Below are 22,500 nucleotides of genomic sequence, written 5' to 3' on the forward strand. Positions count from 1 at the left end.
TTTTCTTCCTCTGCTCCAGCCCCCGCCCCACCACCACTACCCTCACTGACTGCAGCTCCATCCTCACTCTTATTGGGTTGCTCCTCTGATGGTGCCACGGCAGGAACACTTTCTTCTTCCCTGGTGGTGGCGGTGGATTCGGGACACTCACTGTCGGTGGGAAGGGCTGGCGTGGGCGAGGGCCCCTCACTCTCTGGATGCAGCCTAAGAGCCACCACCAAGTCATGCAGGATCTCTGTCTCCTTTTCCTCAATGAGTCTGAAGCGGTCGTTGAAGAGGATGAAGTGTGCGAAGATACAGTTGAGGTGTGCATGCAGATTTAGCAGCACCACCTCACGGAAGTGGCTGTGATAGAGGTGTGCCAGAACGTGGAACAACAGCCGCTGGATCTTCTTAACAATTGATTCAAATGATACTGGGAAGTCATTCTCTGTAAAGGAAACAGAAACATGGTCAGTCACAAAAATGACTTGTGGGATCATGTGTGTGTCATGTCTAAACACCATCAATGAGACTATTTCATCCTTGAATCAACTTTGCAGAGAGAGAGAGAGAGAGAGAGAGAGAGAGAGAGAGAGAGAGAGAGAGAGAGAGAGAGAGAGAGAGAGAGAGAGAGAGAGAGCTCTACAAACTCAAAAATAACCTGTGAATTCTGTGATATTTGTGGTTCTGAAAATGTAACTAAAAATACATTACATCCCTTTCAATCATGGTATCAATTATACAAATTATAGTGTGAGAATTATATAATTTTTGTAAGCATGAGTGTGTTTCATGAATCACTATGGTTGTTGTAGTGTGGTTTTGCATTCTGAGTGACAGCTGTGGGGCAGTGCATGTGAGTGGTGCTAACTGCAAGACCGAGGCAAAAGTTAAGATGAAAGATGGACCAGGAATCCAAAGGTTTGGGAATAAATGTTTATAAGATACAGGCCATAATTTTATATGAAAATGTCATTGTAGTGATAATTGAGGTTGCTTGGCCAGGTGTGGATCTTACTTCCATACAAGAGGGAGCGGCAAGAACAGATCAGCCTCAATAGTTAGTTCTTTGACTGTCTCAAGGAATTGTTAATTTGGCAGATGTGATGAATAAAGAAAGTGTAGCTGTTAGTGTATGGTAACTGAGAGACTGCAGCAATGGGTAATTTTACAAGAATTATGAGCAGATGGATGATGCTCTAGTAACAGCTGCATTTTCTGATATTTATGAAACCCTCTTATAATGAGAAAACGTTTATAATAGCCTGAGTAAGGAATGTAACACTGAATGCTAGTCAAATCTGGGAGGCAAAGGAGAATATCTGCAGGCTCTAGCAGACTGGAATCAGGATTATTATAAGGATGTGTAGCATACCAATGAATGGGCCTCTCTGGGATCAGAGAAGTGTGCAGCAGTGAGAGGATGGGAGGTGAGTGCATTACTCACAACAAGTAAATGTTAAGAGATGAAACAAACAACAAGTAAATGTTAAGAGATGAAACAAACAACAAGTAAATGTTAAGAGATGAAACAGACTGGTAGGATGAAAAGAGGTACATCTAAATATAGTGGATTGTTTCTGACATAGGTCCAAGGAAAGTGAAAGAGAAGTAGCCCAGTGATGTACAAGAAGGCTGCCAAAGACTGCTCAGCCTGGTGAGTTGATGATGGTGCATAAGGTTGAAATTTTATGTGTGAATGGATTGTTTCTCAATGATGGTGATGATGATGTCATACAGTAAGAAAATGTTGTTTCAGAGCAGTACTGTCTGTTTTCAACCATAACACATATCCATCTTGTTCCACAGGATGCTGTTGATAACAGCAGTTTCACACTCAGGTTTCCTGTTGATCTTCTCGACCTCATATCAAAACTTTCCTAGCATATCCCTAGTGTACAGTTTTGACGCCTTCATAAATACTTTGCTGTGCATTCATAAATAATCTGATATCTACATTCACATGAATACAAACAACAATATATTTCTCCTTGGCATTTCTGTCTTTGGTGATGACACACTACTAAATACTCATACATTTTCTCTACATTCAGAGCAACTCTGTCATTCTTTCTGACTTTTATGGCACCACCTACAACTGAACAACTGTTAAAGGTTCATTGATATTCAGTAGCATGTGCTGCTAATGTGAGTTTGCACATCAACAAAATTGATGAATAAGGTGAAATGTATTTGGTATGATGTAAGTCTTAATGAGGACTGTTCTACTTTTGTAAACATTTAGTTTATTTTCTCATCTGATTTTTAGTACTACACCAAAGATCAAACTGTAATAAGTGATGATTGATTATTAAACACTACAAAGACAGCAAAAAGAGGACAGAAAACAATGATCCATTCTTGTACCTCCCTTTCCATCTGGAAGACAAAGCTCTCTCTCTCTCTCTCTCTCTCTCTCTCTCTCTCTCTCTTTCTACCCCTCACATCAGCTCCTCCGTCTTACCAAACTTGGTAGGGAAGATGGACTCATCATTGATGGTCTTCTGGGTGAAGGTCATGACATAGTCAACGTACTGAGGCGCAGCCACTCTTGTCTTCTTCCCTTTCTCATCAAACCAAAGATACTGGCGGGTGGCGGGACCCGTCATGTCTGGACACCCACCCATGGTGCAGAACTCACACACCGTCCCGTACACCAAGTTGATGTGCTGGAAGAAGTCGATTGCTGCAACACAAAGGAAGAAATTAATGTGTGTGGTCAACAAGTAGAAAAGCTGTACATACTAATAGGATAGAGTTTTAGGCATACATTGTTATAATACTTAGGGTGGCAGAAAATCATACTACGGTAACATTACAAATCTTATAGAAATATGAAATTCGCTAAGCAAAAATAAATTTGATACTTTATACCAAATTTGACAACTTTCTTTCAATAGGAAAAATTCATTGAATTAGGACCAGAGCTTCCAAGATTGTCAAAGCTCCGAAGTAAGAATTTCAAAATACATAAGGTATCATAACGAAAACTGTTCTTTCATGCATGTTCACAGTTGCTCAGTTGCTTCATTTTGCAACACTACTTCTTGGAGACGTTGTATAAAGTTTAGAACATAAACAGTGTTGAGAATGTCTTATCAGGAATACTGGGATATATACAGCCATTCCAAGAAGTGGCCATACATACACTCCAAAATATTAATGTTTCACCAATTCTGTGACATTATTTCCTGTGACAACTGTTCACCTCTTGGCATCGTTGCGAAGAAAGACAAAGTGAAGTACACCATCAAAGTACCAATCACTTTCAAGTCAGTGAAGTAATGAGTGCTGTGTGACTTATCCAACAGCAATCAGCACATCTCTGAGGCAGCACATAAGTAGGTTATGACTGCAAGCAAGGCATGAAAACAAAGGCCACAAAAATGTCAACCTCCCATTCATCAGACAGTCTCCATTGTTCCAGGTCACAGTGTGCAGCCACCAACTGCTCCTGCACCTCCTGTGGCCTTCCTCTGATGCTTTCTTTAATGAGTTCTGGGTTTCACTACAATGATGTATTGTTGGAGGGTGGTGGCAGTGGTGGTGACATCAATAATAAACACTCACTTTATTTCAAATTTTTCATGTCCACAAATTTACTGTTTTATCAAGTTCTCAATTATAAGTGTCTTAACAGCTACCTTGTTTTATCTTTCTTTTTTGTTTTGAAAAAAATATATATAAATAAATAAATAAAAATAATAATATATAAATAAATAAATAAAATATATAAATAAAAAAACTTTGCTCCTGTTTATGAATAGAGCGATGACTGGCTAGCATGACATGTGACACTTAGCACTCATGACCAATACATTTCACTGTACTAAACACATCCTTCAACTCTATGGCAACACAAAATAATGGGCTGAATAGAAAAAAAATAAATAAAGAAAGAAAAATAAAGAAAAAAAAAGAAAAAAAAAAGAGAGGAAACAAACAAGCAACCATTCCAGGAAATCTTTCATTGTGGTTTATTTACTTATCTATTTTCCGAGATTGAGTGAGTCTTTCTTTGGTAATAAAGCAATGAAGAGATAAACTGTATAATCCTGGCAGGTGTTGGTGGTGTTGCTATGTGGTGTTCTGTGTGAAAAGTAAACGTGATGTGAGGCGTGGTGGTGGTGTGGTGGTAGGATGTGATGTGAGGTGTGGTGGTAAGGTGTGGTGGTGAGGCGTGGTGCGGTGTTGTCCAAAGTGAGAGGGAAAGGTGAGGTGGTGTGGGCGTGGTGGTGAGGTGAGGAGTGCAGGTGGGTAGGTAAACACTAACGCCTTGATTGTTGCTGTGTGCATGACCTTGTGTGTGTGTGTGTGTGTGTGTGTGTGTGTGTGTGTGTGTGTGTGTGTGTGTGTGTGTGTGTGTGTGTGTGTGTGTGTGTCAGTCATTGAAGGCCAGTAGTTTATTATAGAGCACATTGATAGTTGCTGGTGCATATGCCCCTCCCTTCCTCCCACACACACACACACTAGACAAAAATTATCACCACTAAAAGCTGCACTAAAAACACGAGCCTCTTAGCAACGAGACACACACACACACACACACACACACGAAAAAAAAGAAAAAGAGAACAGGTTAAGTTAAGACAATGTGAGTGTGCTCCAAACAGGTTTTTCTTCAATAATTTAATCTCTCGTTTCGCTTACTAAACAACACCTACAGCCTGCCTACAGAGCACCCAGCGAGGGCACACACACACACACACACACACACACACACACACACACACACACGCATGGACACACGCACGCACGCACACACACACACACACACACACACACACACACACATACACACACACACACACGGCCGGCAAAAACCTAATTATATAATACAGAATATTCCAAGTAGGACCCATCCCGGTAAAGGATCATCAATACATGCCATCACGCCCACGGTCACCACCACCCATGCCTTGCCGCAGTTACACCGCCTGACACTGCAGCGACAGGCACCACGCCCCACCCGCCCCGCCCCGCCACTGCCTCGCGCCACCAGGCAATGTACTGTTCACGAGACGGCCAAGCACAACCTATATTACGTTTTGTTGAAGGCAATGTAATAACACTCCTCTAATTGGCTTCCCTCCAGGCAAGGCACGGCTGGGGGCGAGCTGGTCACGGGCGTGTGGCCGCACCACCACCACCACCACCACCACCAGTTCGTTATCAAGTTACTGGAAATCCCCACCCACGCGCTGAGCTCCTGCCCTACGTATGTGCACAATCCCCTACACTCCACGCTCCACTCACACACTTGCCATATAAAATAATGACAAAATTATTTCATAACCAATGCCAAAATTAAATGTCTTTTATACACAAACAAAATGATCTAATACTCGTATGTCAACGAAATCTGAACGTCTTTAACACACAGACAAAATTAATTCATATCTGGTGTCATACTATGAACGCCTTTTACATTTGAGTTCTGTGCGGGCATAAATGTACCGCCACACACAAGGCTGGCACTCTCAGCTGGCACCCATCAAAGGCGGCATAAGGAGAACGTTTTCTTTGACGAATGGCTCTTCCTTATGCAAGAAGTCTGTCAGCAGGAGCAGGTGAGAAGGGCAAGCAGAGTAATGCTGCATGCACCTCCAAGACACACGACACAATCACACCAGGGCGTGGTGTGTGTGTACGAAGACTACAGTAACGCATCACCTACAGTCATTTCAAAGTGTGTTTTCCTCGCCACACTGCCTCGTAGCTCACTCACGCCAGCCCGACCATTTCATGACACTGATCAAAACTTTCGGCTTTCTCATCACATTATTATACTATACTGCTACTGCGTCTTTCCCCCACCCCCCACCCCCATCCCCATCTCTCTCTCTCTCTCTCTCTCTCTCTCTCTCTCTCTCTCTCTCTCTATATATATATATATATATATATATATATATATATATATATATATATATATATATATATATATATATATATATATATATAGTCGGAATTTAACGGTGGAAGAGTTTAACCATACAAACAATACACGTATACAATATGTGTGTGTGTGTGTGTGTGTGTGTGTGTGTGTGTGTGTGTGTGTGTGTGTGTGTGTGTGTGTGTGTGTATACAGAGGACTATACAGAAGGGCAAGGTGTGTAGCGGGAGGAAGTGAAGGATGCTGGAAGGGTGCACTGGTGTCTCAGGATGTGGGCGTGCCTGAAGAGCCAGTGTATGTGTGTGTGTGTGTGTGTGTGTGTGTGTGTGTGTGTGTGTGTGTGTGTGTGTGTGTGTGATGGGGGCTGGACGTGTCAACACTCACTGTGGGAGGCGAGCCATTCCTCGTAGCCCAGGCCCGGCGGCAGCTCCACTAGTTGGCGAAGGTCGGTCTCAGGGATCTTTCTCTTCAGCACCGCCTCTTCCAGGTAAAGTTTGTGCTCCTGCTCCTGCGCCGCCGGGCAATCCCGTTCCTTCTGGCGACGCGCCTTCCTGCAAAACAATGTCACGTTACTCTCCATCCTCCAGGACAGACGGCGGCCAGTCCGCCAGACATCATTATGCCTATAAAGCCTGTATTACCTATAAGACCTGCCATCATGCCATCATGCACCTGAACCACCAGAATCAGACGTCCCATCCCACCACAACTACCATCATTCACTGCAGCGCCCTCCCCTCACCACCCCAGCCTGCCCACCTGGAGCACACCGCCGCCAGCAGCAGGTGCAGGGAGTGGGCCAGCAGTTTCACGAGGCCTTCTAGCCTGCCGGGAAGAACTAACGCCAGAGAGGACAGGGGGCCGCCGCACGGACCGGCCACAGGCTCTGGGGCTGCAGAATCATCCGCCACGTCCCTGGGGCACACCACACTGTCCTCGTAGTATCTACTGAAGGCCGAGGCATCTACAGCGAGCGGGCGGTCGGCAGGTGCCGAGGCGGAGCGCGGCAAGGAAGGACGGTTTGATGCCTGCTGCAGGCTCAGAAGCGCCGCCACCACCGATGGCCGCCGCGCCTGGGCTGCCCGAACAGTCTGGGCGGTTTCAGAAGGGGCGGCAGTCAGCCCTACGGGCAACGACCAAGGAGAGTCCTGCGGCGGGGGCCACGGCGCCGGGGTGGGGCTGGACCACAACGGGGCCTTGTCTGCCCCAGGCTCCTGGGGTCCACAGGCAGAGTGCCAGCTGCTGCAGGAGGACCCAGAGCCCCAGGAGTCCCAGGAGCCCCAGGACGCCCCAGTCACCATGGCGGAGCACCCTGGGGCTGGGTGGTCCCCATCACCACACTCCAGCGGGCCCGGGGTGGGGCCTGTGGGATCACCCTGCCACCAAGTGGCGCACACTGTTCTCGTCTCGGGGGCGCCTTCCCCTGAGGCTCAAAACTCCAAGATGAGTAGCGGGGCGGGACGGGTCGAAGTGCACCGGGTGGAGCTGTGATGTGCACGCGGCGGCAGCACTCACCACACTGACTCACCCTCCCCGCCACCGCCCCGGCACACTGCCGCTCTGGCCCAGCCCATCCGTGCCTTCACGGTCACCACCACAACGCACAGCCCCTCCCCCACCACAGGGAAACACTTTCATCTCACTACACCAAAACTTTCACATGAACCAACATGTACTACGTCTGCGTCTGTGAGGAGGAGGAGGAGGAGGAGGAGGAGGAGGAGGAGGAGGAGGAGGAGGAGGAGGAGGAGGAGGAGGAGGAGGAGGAGGACTGAGACTTGCGTGCAGGATAAAATCCACCTGTCTAAAAGAGGATACCTGGAGTCCCTATACTTGTGCCTCCCCACCCCCAGACACCACCACCGACGCCGCCGCCACTCCCGCCATGCATCACCATCACCGTCACCATCAAAAACATTGCCGCACTAATCAACTTGTGTGTACAGTACGTGGCCTGCATGTAGATATGTATCCGGTGCCGTTAATTGTTTGTGTGTGTGTGTGTGTGTGTGTGTGTGTGTGTGTGTGTGTGTGTGTGTGTGTGTGTGTGTGTGTGTGTGTGTGTGTGTGTGATAAGTGGCACAGCTCCCGCCATTACTACCACAATTCTATCATCACTACTGCTATCACCACTTCTGTTCTGCCGCCACCGCCGCCGCCGCCGCCGCCGCCGCCGCCGCCGCCGCCGCCGCCGCCGCCGCCGCCGCCGCCGCCGCCGCCGCCGCCACTACCACCACCACCACCATCACCAACGCAGGGTCAACCAAAATAACCTTAGCTAAAAACACACACAATAATTCACGGAGAAATTAATTACTAGGGGGTTTGTAATGAGAGAGAGAGAGAGAGAGAGAGAGAGAGAGAGAGAGAGAGAGAGAGAGAGAGAGAGATGGGCACAGAGTGGGTCATGGTTAAAGAATTGCACCACTGAGAACAACTCCCCACCATTCTCTCCCCCATCCACCACCACCCCCACAACGACCCTCATCCCCCCCACCACCATGACCACGAGCCTCTAGCTACCACTACCACCACGACCACACAACCACCATCACGACCACTGCGACACACACACACACACACACACACACACACACACACACACACACACACACACACACACACTAACTAACTAACTAACTAAACATTTTGTATTAACGGATTCAAAACTACTCTTATATTAGGTTAGATTAAAGCAGGTTAGGTTAGGTTAGGTTGAGTTAGGTGAGGTGAGGTGAGGTTAGAACAGGTGAGGTAAGGTAAGGTTTGTTGGGGTAAAGTTGTCTCGTGAGGCCAGGTAAGGTTAGTCTTGTTAGGTTACACAAGACAATGTAATCTAACTCGCCCCAAATAAGGTGACAGTTCTCCATGTAATTCTCTTGGTTCGTAACAATACTAGGCGAGATACGAGATCCGAACAGGCCTACACGTGGCACTCTCTCCATCACACACACACACACACACACACACACACACACACACACACACACACACACGTACGTACATTCAACCACCTCACCTGCCCAGAAACTCGTACGTGTCTAAAAGTTGCCTACCGACCGACTCATCACTTAGAACCTGGTCAGTACTTCCCGCAGTCTTCCACCACCACCACCACCACCACCACTCTGCTCGTCTGGTGTTTTCTCGAGGCCTCCTGCTGCTTCCAATGAAACGCAGATAATAGCCTCTTGCAATCACCCAACACAGCATGTGACTAATCCTTTCACGCTTCCCACTGCCTCCATGCACTCTCACGCTGGTAATTGAGTCTCTTCCTGTTATCAGCCATCATAGATTTTTCAATTTAAACGTCAAATAACTTTTTTTTTTTTTTTTAGGATAACTGTTCTCATTTTCTTTCAAGGCTTCGTGGTGATTATATTAGTTAAGAAGGTCACAACTCAGTCTATTCCAGTTAATTTGTTACGTTTGTCCAGCAACTGACAGCGTAAACAAAGTGAATCGAGTCTATTCCAGCTATCCACATGTCTACTCACCTTCCCTTGCAGCTCCTTATTGACACAAGTATTAAAATTACAACTCAGTCTAGTCTAGTTATTTTCTACCCTGTTTGTTTAATCTTCTTTTTAAATCTTCCTATGTATCATCCTGTTCGTCTAACCTTCCCTTGAAGTTGAATATTTACAGAACTAGCACTATTTGAATTCAATCTCTTCTAGTTAACCACTTTGATGTTAATTTTACCTAAAGTTAGCAGTATTCGTGCGTGCAATGTCTTTCCCTTAAGTCTATCCACGTTACCTACTGCCGTATTTATATAATCACTCAAATCTTCCTATTGAAAGCACTTGTTTTGGAGATGACTGAGTTGGCTTGGGGTAATAATATTGCTAGTATTGTCAACTTTGAGAAAACTGCTATACCGGTGGGTGGGTGAGAGAGAGCGAGTTAACTATCAACACTCGGCTATAACAGAAGTCTAGAGAAAAAAATAGAAGGGTTAGTGTTACTGCCAAACGGGTGAAGAGGAAGAGTGAGAAGTGTTATCGCTGGAGAGAGAGAGAGAGAGAGAGAGAGAGAGAGAGAGAGAGAGAGAGAGAGAGAGAGAGAGAGAGAGAGAGAGAGAGAGAGAGAGAGAGCACGTGTGACAGTTATATAGGCAGACTTAAGAGAATATTAGACAAGTAGGGTGCTGGTAAACGCTGGAACTTCTATACCTGCTTCTCTACTTCCAACTTCCTAAGACTTAACTTCATTATAGAGGAAGGTTTCAAGACATTTATTCCTCTTTTTTTTTGTTTGCTAACTCTCTCGGACTTGCAAGGGGACTGGCGACTAAGTGGACCTTTTTTTTTCGTTTTATGCTGCCCTTGACCAGCTTTCCCCTCTTACATAAAAAAGAAAACTGGAATAGAGTTATAATATTCGAAGTACTGTGAACATTCAGCAAGAGCAGGGGTGGGCAAACTTTTCAGTGCTAGGACCACATTAAAAAACTCACAATCATAAAGGGCCGCATACTATATTAACCCAAAATCAATATTCAAAATACAAAATGACAGGCTTCTCAAGAAAAAGCCACTCTCAAACGCATGTGCACATTTGCGAGTAGAAAATGAAATGCTTACAATACAATTTGGCGTTGTTTGTTAACTTGCTCTTTCAAATTTACTAACATTTCTCGGGCCGCATGAATTCTTTTGGCGGGGATCGTATTTTGCCCACACTTGAGGGAAGGTTAGACAAATAGAACGATGCATAGGGAAATTTAAAAAGACCAGGCAAATAAGAAGGAATGTCTCCGAGTGGCTATAGTGACTAGTAAGAGGTGCGCCAGACAGCAACGGAGGGTTAAATCAGGCTCGCTAATCACACTGCCTGCTATGATGTAAGTGTGCTCCATTTCTCTACCGCTACATTGACATTTCCTTCAGTGCCGTGACGCATTTCCATATCCATTCTGCTTACTAGTTGGTGGTTCTATACAGCTTCAGAAACTCATGTGGGGGATTGAAATAGTGAAGACTCTGGCCATTAATCTTTTCCATGCCCTCCATAGACCCTCGTTAATGACAATAAAATCGCCTAATAACACCAAGAATTCATGATAAAAATGCGTCCCAGCACTGAGGAGGGGTTAAAGTTCCCTTGAAACCTTTCATTCATTGGCAGTATGAGTCTACATCAGACACCATCACACACACACACACACACACACACACACACACACACACACACACACACTAACTCTCACTCACTCACCTCAAGCCACAACAAGCCACACCACCACCACCACCACCACCACCACCACCACCACCACTACTACCACCATCGTCACCATCACCGACACAATCCCTTCAGTATACAAAGCAATCATTGAAGCTCCCTTTGCCCTTCCCTTCCCCCTCCCCCTCCCCCCACCACAACCACCACCATTACTCCCAAACAGGCAAGTCTAACAATAGCAGAGAGAGAGAGAGAGAGAGAGAGAGAGAGAGAGAGAGAGAGAGAGAGAGAGAGAGAGAGAGAGAGAGAGAGAGAGGCGGATGTCATTACTATTCACAACTCGCGAGTGAAAAGTGAAAGATACTGTGATAGGGAGGGAGGAAGGGGGGAGGTAGGAGGGAGTCAGCTGAGTAGTAGTCACATAAGATCAGGAAAAAATCGAAAAAATGAGAGAGAGAGAGAGAGAGAGAGAGAGAGAGAGAGAGAGAGAGAGAGAGAGAGAGAGAGAGAGAGAGAGAGAGAGAGCAACAGAAAGAAACACCGAGAAACCGTGACGCTGCGAATATCAAAACTCACAACAGAACGAGAAACAAACTCATAAAGAGAGAGAGAGAGAGAGAGAGAGAGAGAGAGAGAGAGAGAGAGAGAGAGAGAGAGAGTCACAGATAAACAAAATCAAGAGACAAGAAGGGCGGCCGAACTTGCAAAAAGGGGTACAGAATTATACATTTAAACACCAACAACCCCTGCAATATCAACTCCGCCGCCCTGGAAACCCCATCAATTACTTTCCGTTACCTGTCGCTATTACACGGGGCGGAGATAAGGGGGCGGGGCGGGACTGGGCGGGTCTAGGAGGGGATCAGAGGAGCGAGGGGCGGAGTGAGTAAGATGGGTAGGCGGGGGTATCACGGAATCCTGCAGAATCAAGACGCCTTCAGAATACCGCAATATCATCTAAGCAAGGCGGGAGGGGTGGGGTGGGGGGATGGCGGTGGTGGTGGTGGCGGAAGGGTAAAGAAAATGTGAAGAGTTTGTGAGGAAGGAGTGAGAGGATGAGGAAAAGCAGGGAGTACAGTAGTTTTATAGGAAAGTTGAGGGAATGAAGGATAGAATAGGGAGGGAGTGGAGGAAAAGCAGGGAGTAAGGTAATTTTGTAGGGAAGAAAGGGGAGTGGAAAGTTGAGGGAGGGAGTGGAAGACTGAGGAAACACAATGCAGTCAAGGAGAGATTGGAGAGAAAGGAAGGTTGTGGAGGAAAATTCTAGGAGTGAGAGAGGGACTGAAAGGATTGGAGTGCAATGAAGGAGTATGTAGGAGGGAAATGGGAGTGAGGGAGTGGAGGGTAGATGAATTTGTGAGGGTGGATGTGGTTCAGGAAATGAGGAGCTGTGAGGAGTGACGAAGGAGGAAGGTGAGGAGGTGGAAGAAACAAGGAGGGAATGTAATGGCAGTTAAAGGGAGAGAAATGAGGAGTGAAGGGAAGGAGAGAGAGAGAGTTCAATGTGTGTGTGTGTGTGTGTGTGTGTGTGTGTGTGTGTGTGTGTGTCAGTAACGTTACATATACGGGCAAGTTAAGTTAGCGTAGTTAATTAAGTTTACATTATACAGTGAAGTTTTACATATGTGGTATCATAAAGGGCCAAAAAGTCTGATGTTGCTGCTGCTGTTGATGATGATGATGGCAGGTGTTTCTGTGTGAGGAGGTGGTGGTGGTGCTGGTGGTGGTGTTTTGGTGTTGTGAGAACGAGGACGTGAACTAAATGACTGCTGTTCCTTTCCCTTCTCTCTCTCTCTCTCTCTCTCTCTCTCTCTCTCTCTCTCTCTCTCTCTCTCTCTCTCTCTCTCGTGACAAACAGCTGATGCACCACAACCACTACTCTCAGTTTCCATTGATTATCACCACCACCATAACACCAATGTAGAAATCAGCTGATCCAGAGCGAATAACGTGACTCTCTCTCTCTCTCTCTCTCTCTGCCTGTCACTTCCTGGTGGTTGCTATGGCGGGGTCGACACCCGGTTGCCATGGTTATCGTATCAACAAAACCTCCTATTGGGGAACACGGGTGACGTCACGAGTCAGGTGTGTGTGTGTGTGTGTGTGTGTGTGTGTGTGTGTGTGTGTGTGTGTGTGTGTGTGTGTGTGTGTGTGTGTGTGTGTAATTCACCACGGTCGGCTGCTGGTCACCCAGCCAGTATTCCCCATTACGGAGCGAGCTCAGAGCTCATAGACTGATCTTTGGGTAGGACTGAGACCACAACACACTCCACACACCGGGAAAGCGAGGCCACAACCCCTCGAGTTACATCCCGTACCTATTTACTGCTAGGTGAACAGGGGCCACACATTAAGAGGCTTGCCCATTTGCCTCGCCGCCCCAGGACTGGAACCCGACCCTCTCGATTGTGAGTCGAGCGTGCTAACCACTACACTACGCGGTGTGTGTGTGTGTGTGTGTGTGTGTGTGTGTGTGTGTGTGTGTGTGTGTTCATTAGTTCTTATTATACTTTCATACCGAACACTGCTGCTCTCTCTCTCTCTCTCTCTCTCTCTCTCTCTCTCTCTCTCTCTCTCTCTCACACACACACACACACACACAGGAGGGAAGATAAGGGCAGGAAAGGTGTGCGTGAGAGTTTTGTAGCCTAGTCCTGCCGCATGCCCGGTCTTCTCCTCCCTTCCCTCCACCACACCACACCACACGACACCTGCAGGTCAAGGTCACGCCGATCCTCCTCATCCCACTCCTGCTGCTGATTGAGAGAGTAACCACCACCACCACCACCATTAAGATTACTATCGCCTCTATAGTCGTGGCTGTCCAGATCAAAACAGGGGTAATAATAATGACGACATGCTACGAGTCACTGTTTTCATCTGATTTATCACCACTTTTACTAGTACTGTTGGTGATTTCAGGAACACCAGTGGCTGTGAAGAGGATACCAAGAAGGGCTATGACACAACAACAATAATAATAATGAGATAAAAATACCACATTAAGTAACAACAACGAAAAAAAAAACATCAATAACGTCTAAATTATTATTACTCCCAGCCACTACCACCACCACCACCACCGTAACAACAACAACAACAACAACAACAACAACAACGAGCACCCGCCCTACCCATCCCCCCTCCCTCCTACCCCTCCCTGGCACCCACACCCATGAACTGTGACACAACTTTTAGTAATTAGTCCTCGACGGAAACGAGGTCGGGGAGAGAGGGAGAGAGAGAAAGGGGAGGGGAAAGTGGGAGGGAATAATTTCATGTGGGTTGCGGGTGCTTCCTCCTCTCTGTGGTGGTGGTGGTGGTGGTGGTGTGGAGGGCCAGAGGGGAGGGAGGCCAGACAACCCCGGGGGCACCATTACTATTACTGTGTCCATCAGTTCAAAGTCTATACACAGTCCAGGTCTCTCTCTCTCTCTCTCTCTCTCTCTCTCTCTCTCTCTCTCTCTCTCTCTCTCTCTCTCTCTCTCTCTAGCTGTAGCCTCGAGAGAAATGAAAGCTTGGTGTACTGCTGGCCAAATTCAATGATGTGAAGAGTAGTTAAATGTATGGAAGGTATTGAGTGCATTGCTGGGCTGTATGTCAGTCTATTCTGGCTCTGAGTGGGAGGTTTATTTGTGTTTGTATTCAAATATGTACAACTTCCTATACCAACCCACCACCTCTCTCTCTCTCTCTCTCTCTCTCTCTCTCTGGATCGCAATGTCTCTAGAATGATGTGCGCGAGGGCGAGATGGGCTGGGAAGGGCTAGGATATATTGGGAAAGTGATGTGCGGAAAGTCTGATGACAAGTGTTCCCTCCTCACCTTCTCACAAACCATAGACCAGTGAAGCACAAACACGCACTCGTGAAATGTAAAATACTAAAGTTGCGTCAAACAATGCGTGATCTTTCGTAGGAGTGATAATACTGTTTTGGCTTTTATGCATCTCTGAGGTGGAAGACAAGACGAACCGAGTGGTGTGCATTTAACCATTCAATAACAGTTATGGCCCGCCACTGTCCTCGTGAATCGCCTCTCCTTCAGGTATTAAATGAACAACACAGACTAACACTGCAGTGACATTAGGATCCTCACCCACCACCCCAACACACACACACACACACACACACACACACACACACACACACACACACACACACACACACACACACACACACACACGGCCATCAGACAAACAAGTGCAGCTCGCCATGACATCAATACAGGTTACACGCATTATTGGAGCTATTACTAGGAACTCAAAACTGTATGATGACAATTTATTCCCCTCCAGGGTATCGTGTTTCTGAGCCTGCCTACCTACATCTGGCAAACACAAATTATTCCATGGAGCTGCAATGCATTACAAAATTTTTGCTGTACTGGCAATCAACATTTTCATAGCAACATTTCCTCTCATCATTACATTGCGAAATCATGCTTAGATTTATGAGCAAATTTTCTATTCACGAAGAGAGAGAGAGAGAGAGAGAGAGAGAGAGAGAGAGAGAGAGAGAGAGAGAGAGAGAGAGAGAGAGCTGCAGAATAGCAATATTACGTAAGTGAGCGCAACTACAGTGCTTTACTAGTCTTGCGTCACGCCAGGAGGAGCGGCGAGCAGGTGACTAGACAACCTCTCAACACTGCGAGACGAGCCAAAGAACACCACTGAAGATTACAATACTCAGTGGTCAGAGGCGGGAGACAGCTGGCCCGGGGAGAAGAGGAGGATGCACCATACACACACACACACACACACACACACACACACACACACACACACACACACACACACACACACAGTCCTACCCGAAGATCGGTCTATGAGCTCTGAGCTCGCTCCGTAATGGGAAAGACTGGCTGGGTGACCAGAAGACCGTGGTGAATTACACACACACACACACACACACACACACACACACACGTTATTGGGAACATATAAGAGCGGTCGACCTCACCAGAAATTAATAATAATAAGACCAAAGAAAAAAAAGAGGAAAAAGGAGGAGGAGGAGGAGGAGGAGGAGGAGGAGGAGGAGGAGGAGGAGGAGGAGGAGGAGGAGGAGGAGGAGGAGGAGGAGGAGGAAAAAGAAGAACAAGAACAAGAACAAGAACAAGAACAACAACAACACCAGACCGGAAAAATAGACAAAAAAGACGAACAAAAAGACAAGACGGAAAAGAAACCCTCGTGACACCTTCTTCGTCAGACACACACACCTGGAAGCGACAACAGACCAGACAGAGCGGCAGACACGATCCTCCTATACCTGAACCAATAGCACGAGTGACCCAGTGTAGCAGAAAACAGCAGCGATGCCCCGAGGTGCGTGAGGCGGCGGCGGCAGCAGAGGTAGGGCGACACATGCAACCACGTGACCCGCTACCTGGCTGATGCTGCTGCGGCCAACACGTGCTGCGGCCCCGCTATTGACAGAAAGAGAGAGAGAGAGAGAGAGAGAGAGAGAATCTGGTATGTAGGTTTATTAATGTATTTTGATTTTGTGTGTGTGTGTGTGTGTGTGTGTGTGTGTGTGTGTGTGTGTGTGTGTGTGTGTGTGTGTGTGTGTGTGTTGAAATCTATGCGAGTGTAGTTTTATTGATGTATTTTTATTCTATTTGTGTTTTTGCTCATATTTTGATTTGCATTTCTAGAATTTCAATCATTATGTCTCATATTTTATAACTCCTGAGCTGCATAGACGGTGTGTGTGTGTGTGTGTGTGTGTGTGTGTGTGTGTGTGTGTGTGTGTGTGTGTGTGTGTGTGTAAAAGAAGAGAGAACCTGAGTATCATTTCCAATCCTCCACGGTCACTGATTTCAAGCACATGCAACACTTTCTACAGAACAGCTGGGGTCGTTGCGATATCTGACAGTCGATCCGAGGAAAGGTTTTTAGCTGTGACCTAGTGCCCGCCAGCCAACCCGTCACCCACCCACCCACCCAGCAGCAGCAGCACACGCCTTCCCTCACGCCCGCCCCTCACGCACGCACAGCTTCCCCCAACACACACACACACACACACACACACACACACACACACACACACACACACACATACACACACAAGGAACCCCACGGTAACGAAAAAAACTCCTCTTTGTTCTATGACGAAGAAAGAAAGATGCAAAGAAACAGATCTGCAAGAGGCGATGATAACACAAGTACGACCTTCTTCACGGCACGACACTCTACAGTAGAAATGGCATTATTATAAGTCTCTCTCTCTCTCTCTCTCTCTCTCTCTCATGAAGTCGTGTTTCCTACACCGTGAGCGTACACAAAGCAGAGAGAGAGAGAGAGAGAGAGAGAGAGAGAGAGAGAGAGAGAGAGAGAGAGAGAGAGAGAGAGAGAGAGAGAGAGAGAGAGAGAAGAGAGAGAGACAGAGAGAATACTAATAAGAGAGAGATACACTAATAATAATAATAATAATAATAATAATAATAAAAACATCAATAACAATAAATAACAACAAAAGGAATGACACAGTTTACTGACAACGCAAGGAAAACACAAGAGAGAGAGAGAGAGAGAGAGAGAGAGAGAGAGAGAGAGAGAGAGAGAGAGAGAGAGAGAGAGAGAGTCCATGACATTAAAGAAAACCAGAGCGAGTGAGTGAGCGAGCGAACAAACGTCCCATGCTGGCCCATTCTCTTTGTTAGCCACGCCACCAGCGCGGGGACACTGCTGCGTTGCGGGAACCACCACCACCACCACCAACAGTACACAAGCTGGTACTATTCTCAAACGTTCTGCTCTCACCACTATTTTCAAAGGTCACAGAGATTATCAGCTTAGTCCTCACGTGTCTGTTTTTACTGTTAATGATGCGGATATGTTGTTTATCTGCCACTATAATCGTAAATGTGGCGCAGAAGTGTTTTAAAATATGGTCGCTAGTCTTGTACACCCTCCCTCCCTCTTAGTGTGTTTGACCCCTACCCTTACTTAATCTTGCGTTCTCTGACCTCCTGACACCCTCCCTGCTACACATGACAACCGGCTATCTTAACTAACACACAACCAGGTCAGATCTCAATACTGTGGCGGGGAAAAAGGAAGAAAACTAAATAAATTAAATAAAACACGTTGGTATTAGGAGTGTGGTGTTTGTTTACATGACGTAGCACCTTTAGTACCATGACGCATTTTCATATTTGTTCTCATTACTTGGTGATTCTATACGGCTTCAGAAACTTATGTGAGGATTAAAACAGTGAACACTCAGACCATTAATCTTCTGACCTCCATAGACCCTTCCTAATGTTAGTAAAATCGTCTAATAACACTCAAAACTCAAGGTAAAAATGTGTCCCAATACTGAAAAGGTTAATAATTTCAATCATAAGGTCTACTCATTTCTAGAGTTTAGAGAGAGAGAGAGAGAGAGAGAGAGAGAGAGAGAGAGAGAGAGAGAGAGAGTAATAATAACACTACGCACTACACTACACACAATCGCATGTACTGTGTTATTACTGTGCTGTATCATTACCAGATAATTACCACCACCACCACCACCACCACCTCCCCCTCACAACCTGCATCACGTATCTTGGCTTACAGCGTTCCTGGAAACACTACGCCTAGCACTGACGCCACACCGCTTCTAGGACACGGCTGGGGAACTGGGAACTGTGACGCCGCGACTTGGTGCAAAAATAAAATAGGACAGTTTGGGTGAAAAGAAAACGAAGAGTGAAGTGAAAGATGCAAACCGTAGATAAAAAGGCCACCACACAACTACCTCTGACTCAAGATGGTGAAAAAAAATAGGGAGTTTGGGTGAAAAGAAAACGGAAAATAGAAAAGTGAGAGATGAAAATCACACAGCAGGAGGAGGAGGAGGAGGAGGAGGAGGAGGAAGGCCACCATCACTACTACCACTACCACCTCAGCCAGTTATCGCGTTGGGGCAGGAAGAAGGGAGAAAAGAGAGAGAGAGAGAGAGAGAGAGAGAGAGACGAGTCTTCGGAAAACACGGCAGCATTGCTCAACAGGATGGAAACTCCTCCCTCCACTAGGAAACATTTGCGGGAATAATGTGTGTGTGTGGGAGCGGAGGAACATGTGAACCACGTAACTCACGCCATTATTCGTATTTTTAGGTGTGTGTGTGTGTGTGTGTGTGTAAAGGGATAGTGTATGCAAGACTAATGGTTCTCCGGTACGGTTTTTGCCTTCGTCTTTACAATTGGCCAGTTTTTCCTTTGGTTATCGTACGTAAATCTCCAACCAGCTATCTGACTATCACGCCTTTGGTCTCTCTCATCTGTCTCACCATACTTTCCTTTAGTTTAGACGCCTAACTGAGCAACCTACCAACCTACTACACCTTATCTCTCTCACTCTTCCAAAAGTCTATTTCAGTGTTGTTTGATGGAAGCTGGACGTTTTTTATCCATGCTTCCAACTAGTTTGATGTAACCTAACCTAACCTAATCCAACCTACACCTTATGTCTCTCACTCTTCCAATAGTCTATATCAGTGTTGTTTGAAGGAAGCTTTTTTTTTTTTTTTCAATCCATGCTTTTAACCAGTTTGATCTAACCTAACCTAACATAATCCAACCTATACTTTAACTCTCATTCTCCTAAGCCTATCTCAGTGTTGTTTGAAGGAAGTTGCATTTTTTTTTCATGCTTTTAATCAGTTTTCTTTTAGTTAACGTGTCTATCAATTCAACATAACCTTACCTAACCTAGCCTAACAATCAAACCAACACTTTACCTCTTTCACTCATTCAATAATCTATCCCAGTGTTATTTGAAGGATGTTACATTTTTTTTCATGTTTTTTACTTTTTTTTTTTTCGTTAATGTGTCTACGTATTTAATCTAACCTAACTAATGTTCGTCTTACATCTACCGGTGCTGTGCGAGTCTATCCCAGAAAATCTAAATGCCTCAAGGAAACTGTCACTTGTTTTTTAGGTCACTTCAACATATCTCCTTCAACTCCTCTGTGTGTGTGTGTGTGTGTGTGTGTGTGATGAGCGGGGTGGCGCCACACTACGTCACTCCCTGATGCACACTTCCCTCATTACTCTAATATGCTGCACGTTTTTCTTTACAGGTTAATGAGTGTAGCGTGAAGCATGAAGACGTGACTTGCCTGTATTGCTATCTACGTACACGCCTATCTGTAACCATCGCCACGGCCCGCATTGCATCACCGCCATCATCCAGTTAAGACCGGCACAATAAACCAAGCAAGACTCGCCTCCCTCTCTCCCTCTCCCTCTCCAATGACTTTGCATAGACACGCTTGAGAGTGTGTGTGTGTGTTTGTATGGCTTAGTAGCGTACGTATCATGACTCTTCGCTACGGTAATGGTTTCTCTGGTGGGTTACGTGTGTACTAGTTCGCTGGCTGGGTAGAGGCAGTGCTTTGTGAATTTGTATGATGTGTATCTGATAAGAGAGGAAAATTGGAAAGACTAGGAAGAAAGAAAGGAAAGATAAGAAAGAAAGCAAGGCAACCTGGAACGATGACTATCCAAAATGATAAACAAAGGCAAAATAAAAAAAAAAAAAAAAAAAAAAAAAAGGAAACATTACGACTAGAGAAAATGGAACAGAAAAAAAATGAGAAAGAAATTAATGGATGTGTTTCAGTCTGCTATACTCCACGGGCCGCGGCAATGGGGTCATATGCCGTCGAGGAGCATCAGTTCAGCTTTCATGGAGGGTTAGCAAGAGGGGCAAGTAAATCACACGGGAGGAAGGGAGGGGGGGTGTTTCTGACGTGCAGGAAACGCGTCACAAGAAAGGAAACACCTACTACAGCTCACACCTCACCTTACTCACTACATTTACTACCAAGACATTCCCGCACTGACAGACTACAGAACAGTGGTGAATATTATCCTTCCGGTGTGTGTGTGTGTGTGTGTGTGTGTGTGTGTGTGTGTGTGTGCTTGGAAGGCGTGTAGATGAGAACAGGTTATGACACACACACACACACACACACACACACACACACACACACACACACACACACACACACGTAACTCCGAGCGGAAGGATAACAACTAATAGTTTAGAATAGTTTGAGTGCATGCTCCGACACACACACACACACACACACACACACACAACTAGTTCATATGCACATTTAGGTAGAAAATTCTCTCTCTCTCTCTCTCTCTCTCTCTCTCTCTCTCTCTCTCGTTTCTCCAGATGATGACGTAGAAATCTTGAAACTTATCATTAGAATCATAAATACGTCCAAAAACCCGTGTAAGTTCAACTAGAGCGCTTTGACAGTAAGCGAGATCAAAGTAGAACTATTTCAGAATTTGGTGTTCGTGTGGTGGTGTCAACAAACAACTTGGAAGGAGTCACAGGGTTTGGTGGACAGTGGTGTCTATTATCTGTGAAGTGGCGTGGTGTGGTGTGACGGTGCGGAGAGGTTGTGTAGATAGCAGCTGGTGAAATGGAGTGCAGGTGTTGTATAATATGATTCACTGTAACTAGGGAAGAAAAGAAAAAGGTTTGGATAGTGTTTATATAAATGAGTTCGCTTCGATTCTTTTTTTTTTTTTTTTTTTAATGTAAGAGAGAAGGACTGGCCAAGGGCAACAAAAATATAAAGAATAAAGACCCACTCAGTTGCCAGTCTCCTTACAGAGCCGATAGAATTAGACAAGGATAGGAACATACGTCTTCTAAATCATTACTCATGAACGCTTTATTGCAATGTGAGTGTGTGGATGTGTGTGATGTTTGGGGGACTAAAGGAAGACACAGTACCTACCACACATACTCCTTGGTAAGTAGGTAAGACAATTCGAATAGCATAATAATGTTTGAACTAAAGAAAGACACTGACGCAATAGTGTAACAGTAAGCAAGCCAGGAAAGTTAGAACTGCTGGATGAGACAATGGCTAACAAAGGCTTAATATTGACGCTAGCAGGAGACACCAAATTAATATACACAAAAGGAAAGTTAGAATAAAATACACATAATGTAACTAGCCCACCGACACACCGAGAGGAAACGAAACTGATAAGGCGCAAGATAACCAGACGAGGCAAGGAAGGTTACTGTCATGGCGGTGTCATTGGCCCATTCAGTACCATGACTCGTTTCCATATTCATTCTGCTTACTATTCGGTGATTTTATACAGCTTCAGAAACTTATGTGGTGATTAAAATGGTGAAGACTTTGACCATCAATCTTCTGACCTCCATAGACCCTTCCTAATGTAAATAAAATCGTCTAATGACACCCAAAACTCGTGGTAAAAAAGCGTCCCAGTACAGAGGAGGTTAGTGGCAGACTGAAGCCCGTATTCTGAAATACGTACTTCTGCGCTTCACCTCCACTATTTTCACAGGACTCTAGTTGAAGTTACACGGATTTCTAAGGGCGTTTCTGTATTTCTAGTGCCATGTTAACAAGGTTTCTGCATTACCAACAGGA

General features: G+C 45.7%; 1 protein-coding gene across 2 annotated transcripts in view; it reads right to left on the reverse strand.

Moving 5' to 3' along the window:
* Nucleotides 1-22,500, reverse strand: part of LOC123511263 (MOB kinase activator-like 2) — a 42,994-nt gene that overhangs the window by 917 nt on the left and 19,577 nt on the right. The window contains exons 1-4 of one of the 2 annotated variants that reach the window (XM_045266999.1): nt 6,638-7,427; nt 6,263-6,429; nt 2,447-2,668; nt 1-430 (exon numbers count right to left, since the gene is read on the reverse strand). The exon at nt 1-430 is cut by the window's left edge and continues 917 nt beyond it. In XM_045266999.1, the coding sequence (XP_045122934.1) occupies nt 1-430; nt 2,447-2,668; nt 6,263-6,429; nt 6,638-7,179 (1,361 nt within the window). In that variant the 5' untranslated portion in view covers nt 7,180-7,427. Of the gene's footprint in view, nt 431-2,446; nt 2,669-6,262; nt 6,430-6,637; nt 7,428-22,500 lie in introns of those variants that run through there. The other variant, XM_045267000.1, reaches the window with a different exon arrangement.

This window comes from Portunus trituberculatus, chromosome 31 (assembly GCF_017591435.1).
Source record: "Portunus trituberculatus isolate SZX2019 chromosome 31, ASM1759143v1, whole genome shotgun sequence".
Lineage (NCBI taxonomy): Eukaryota > Metazoa > Arthropoda > Malacostraca > Decapoda > Portunidae > Portunus > Portunus trituberculatus.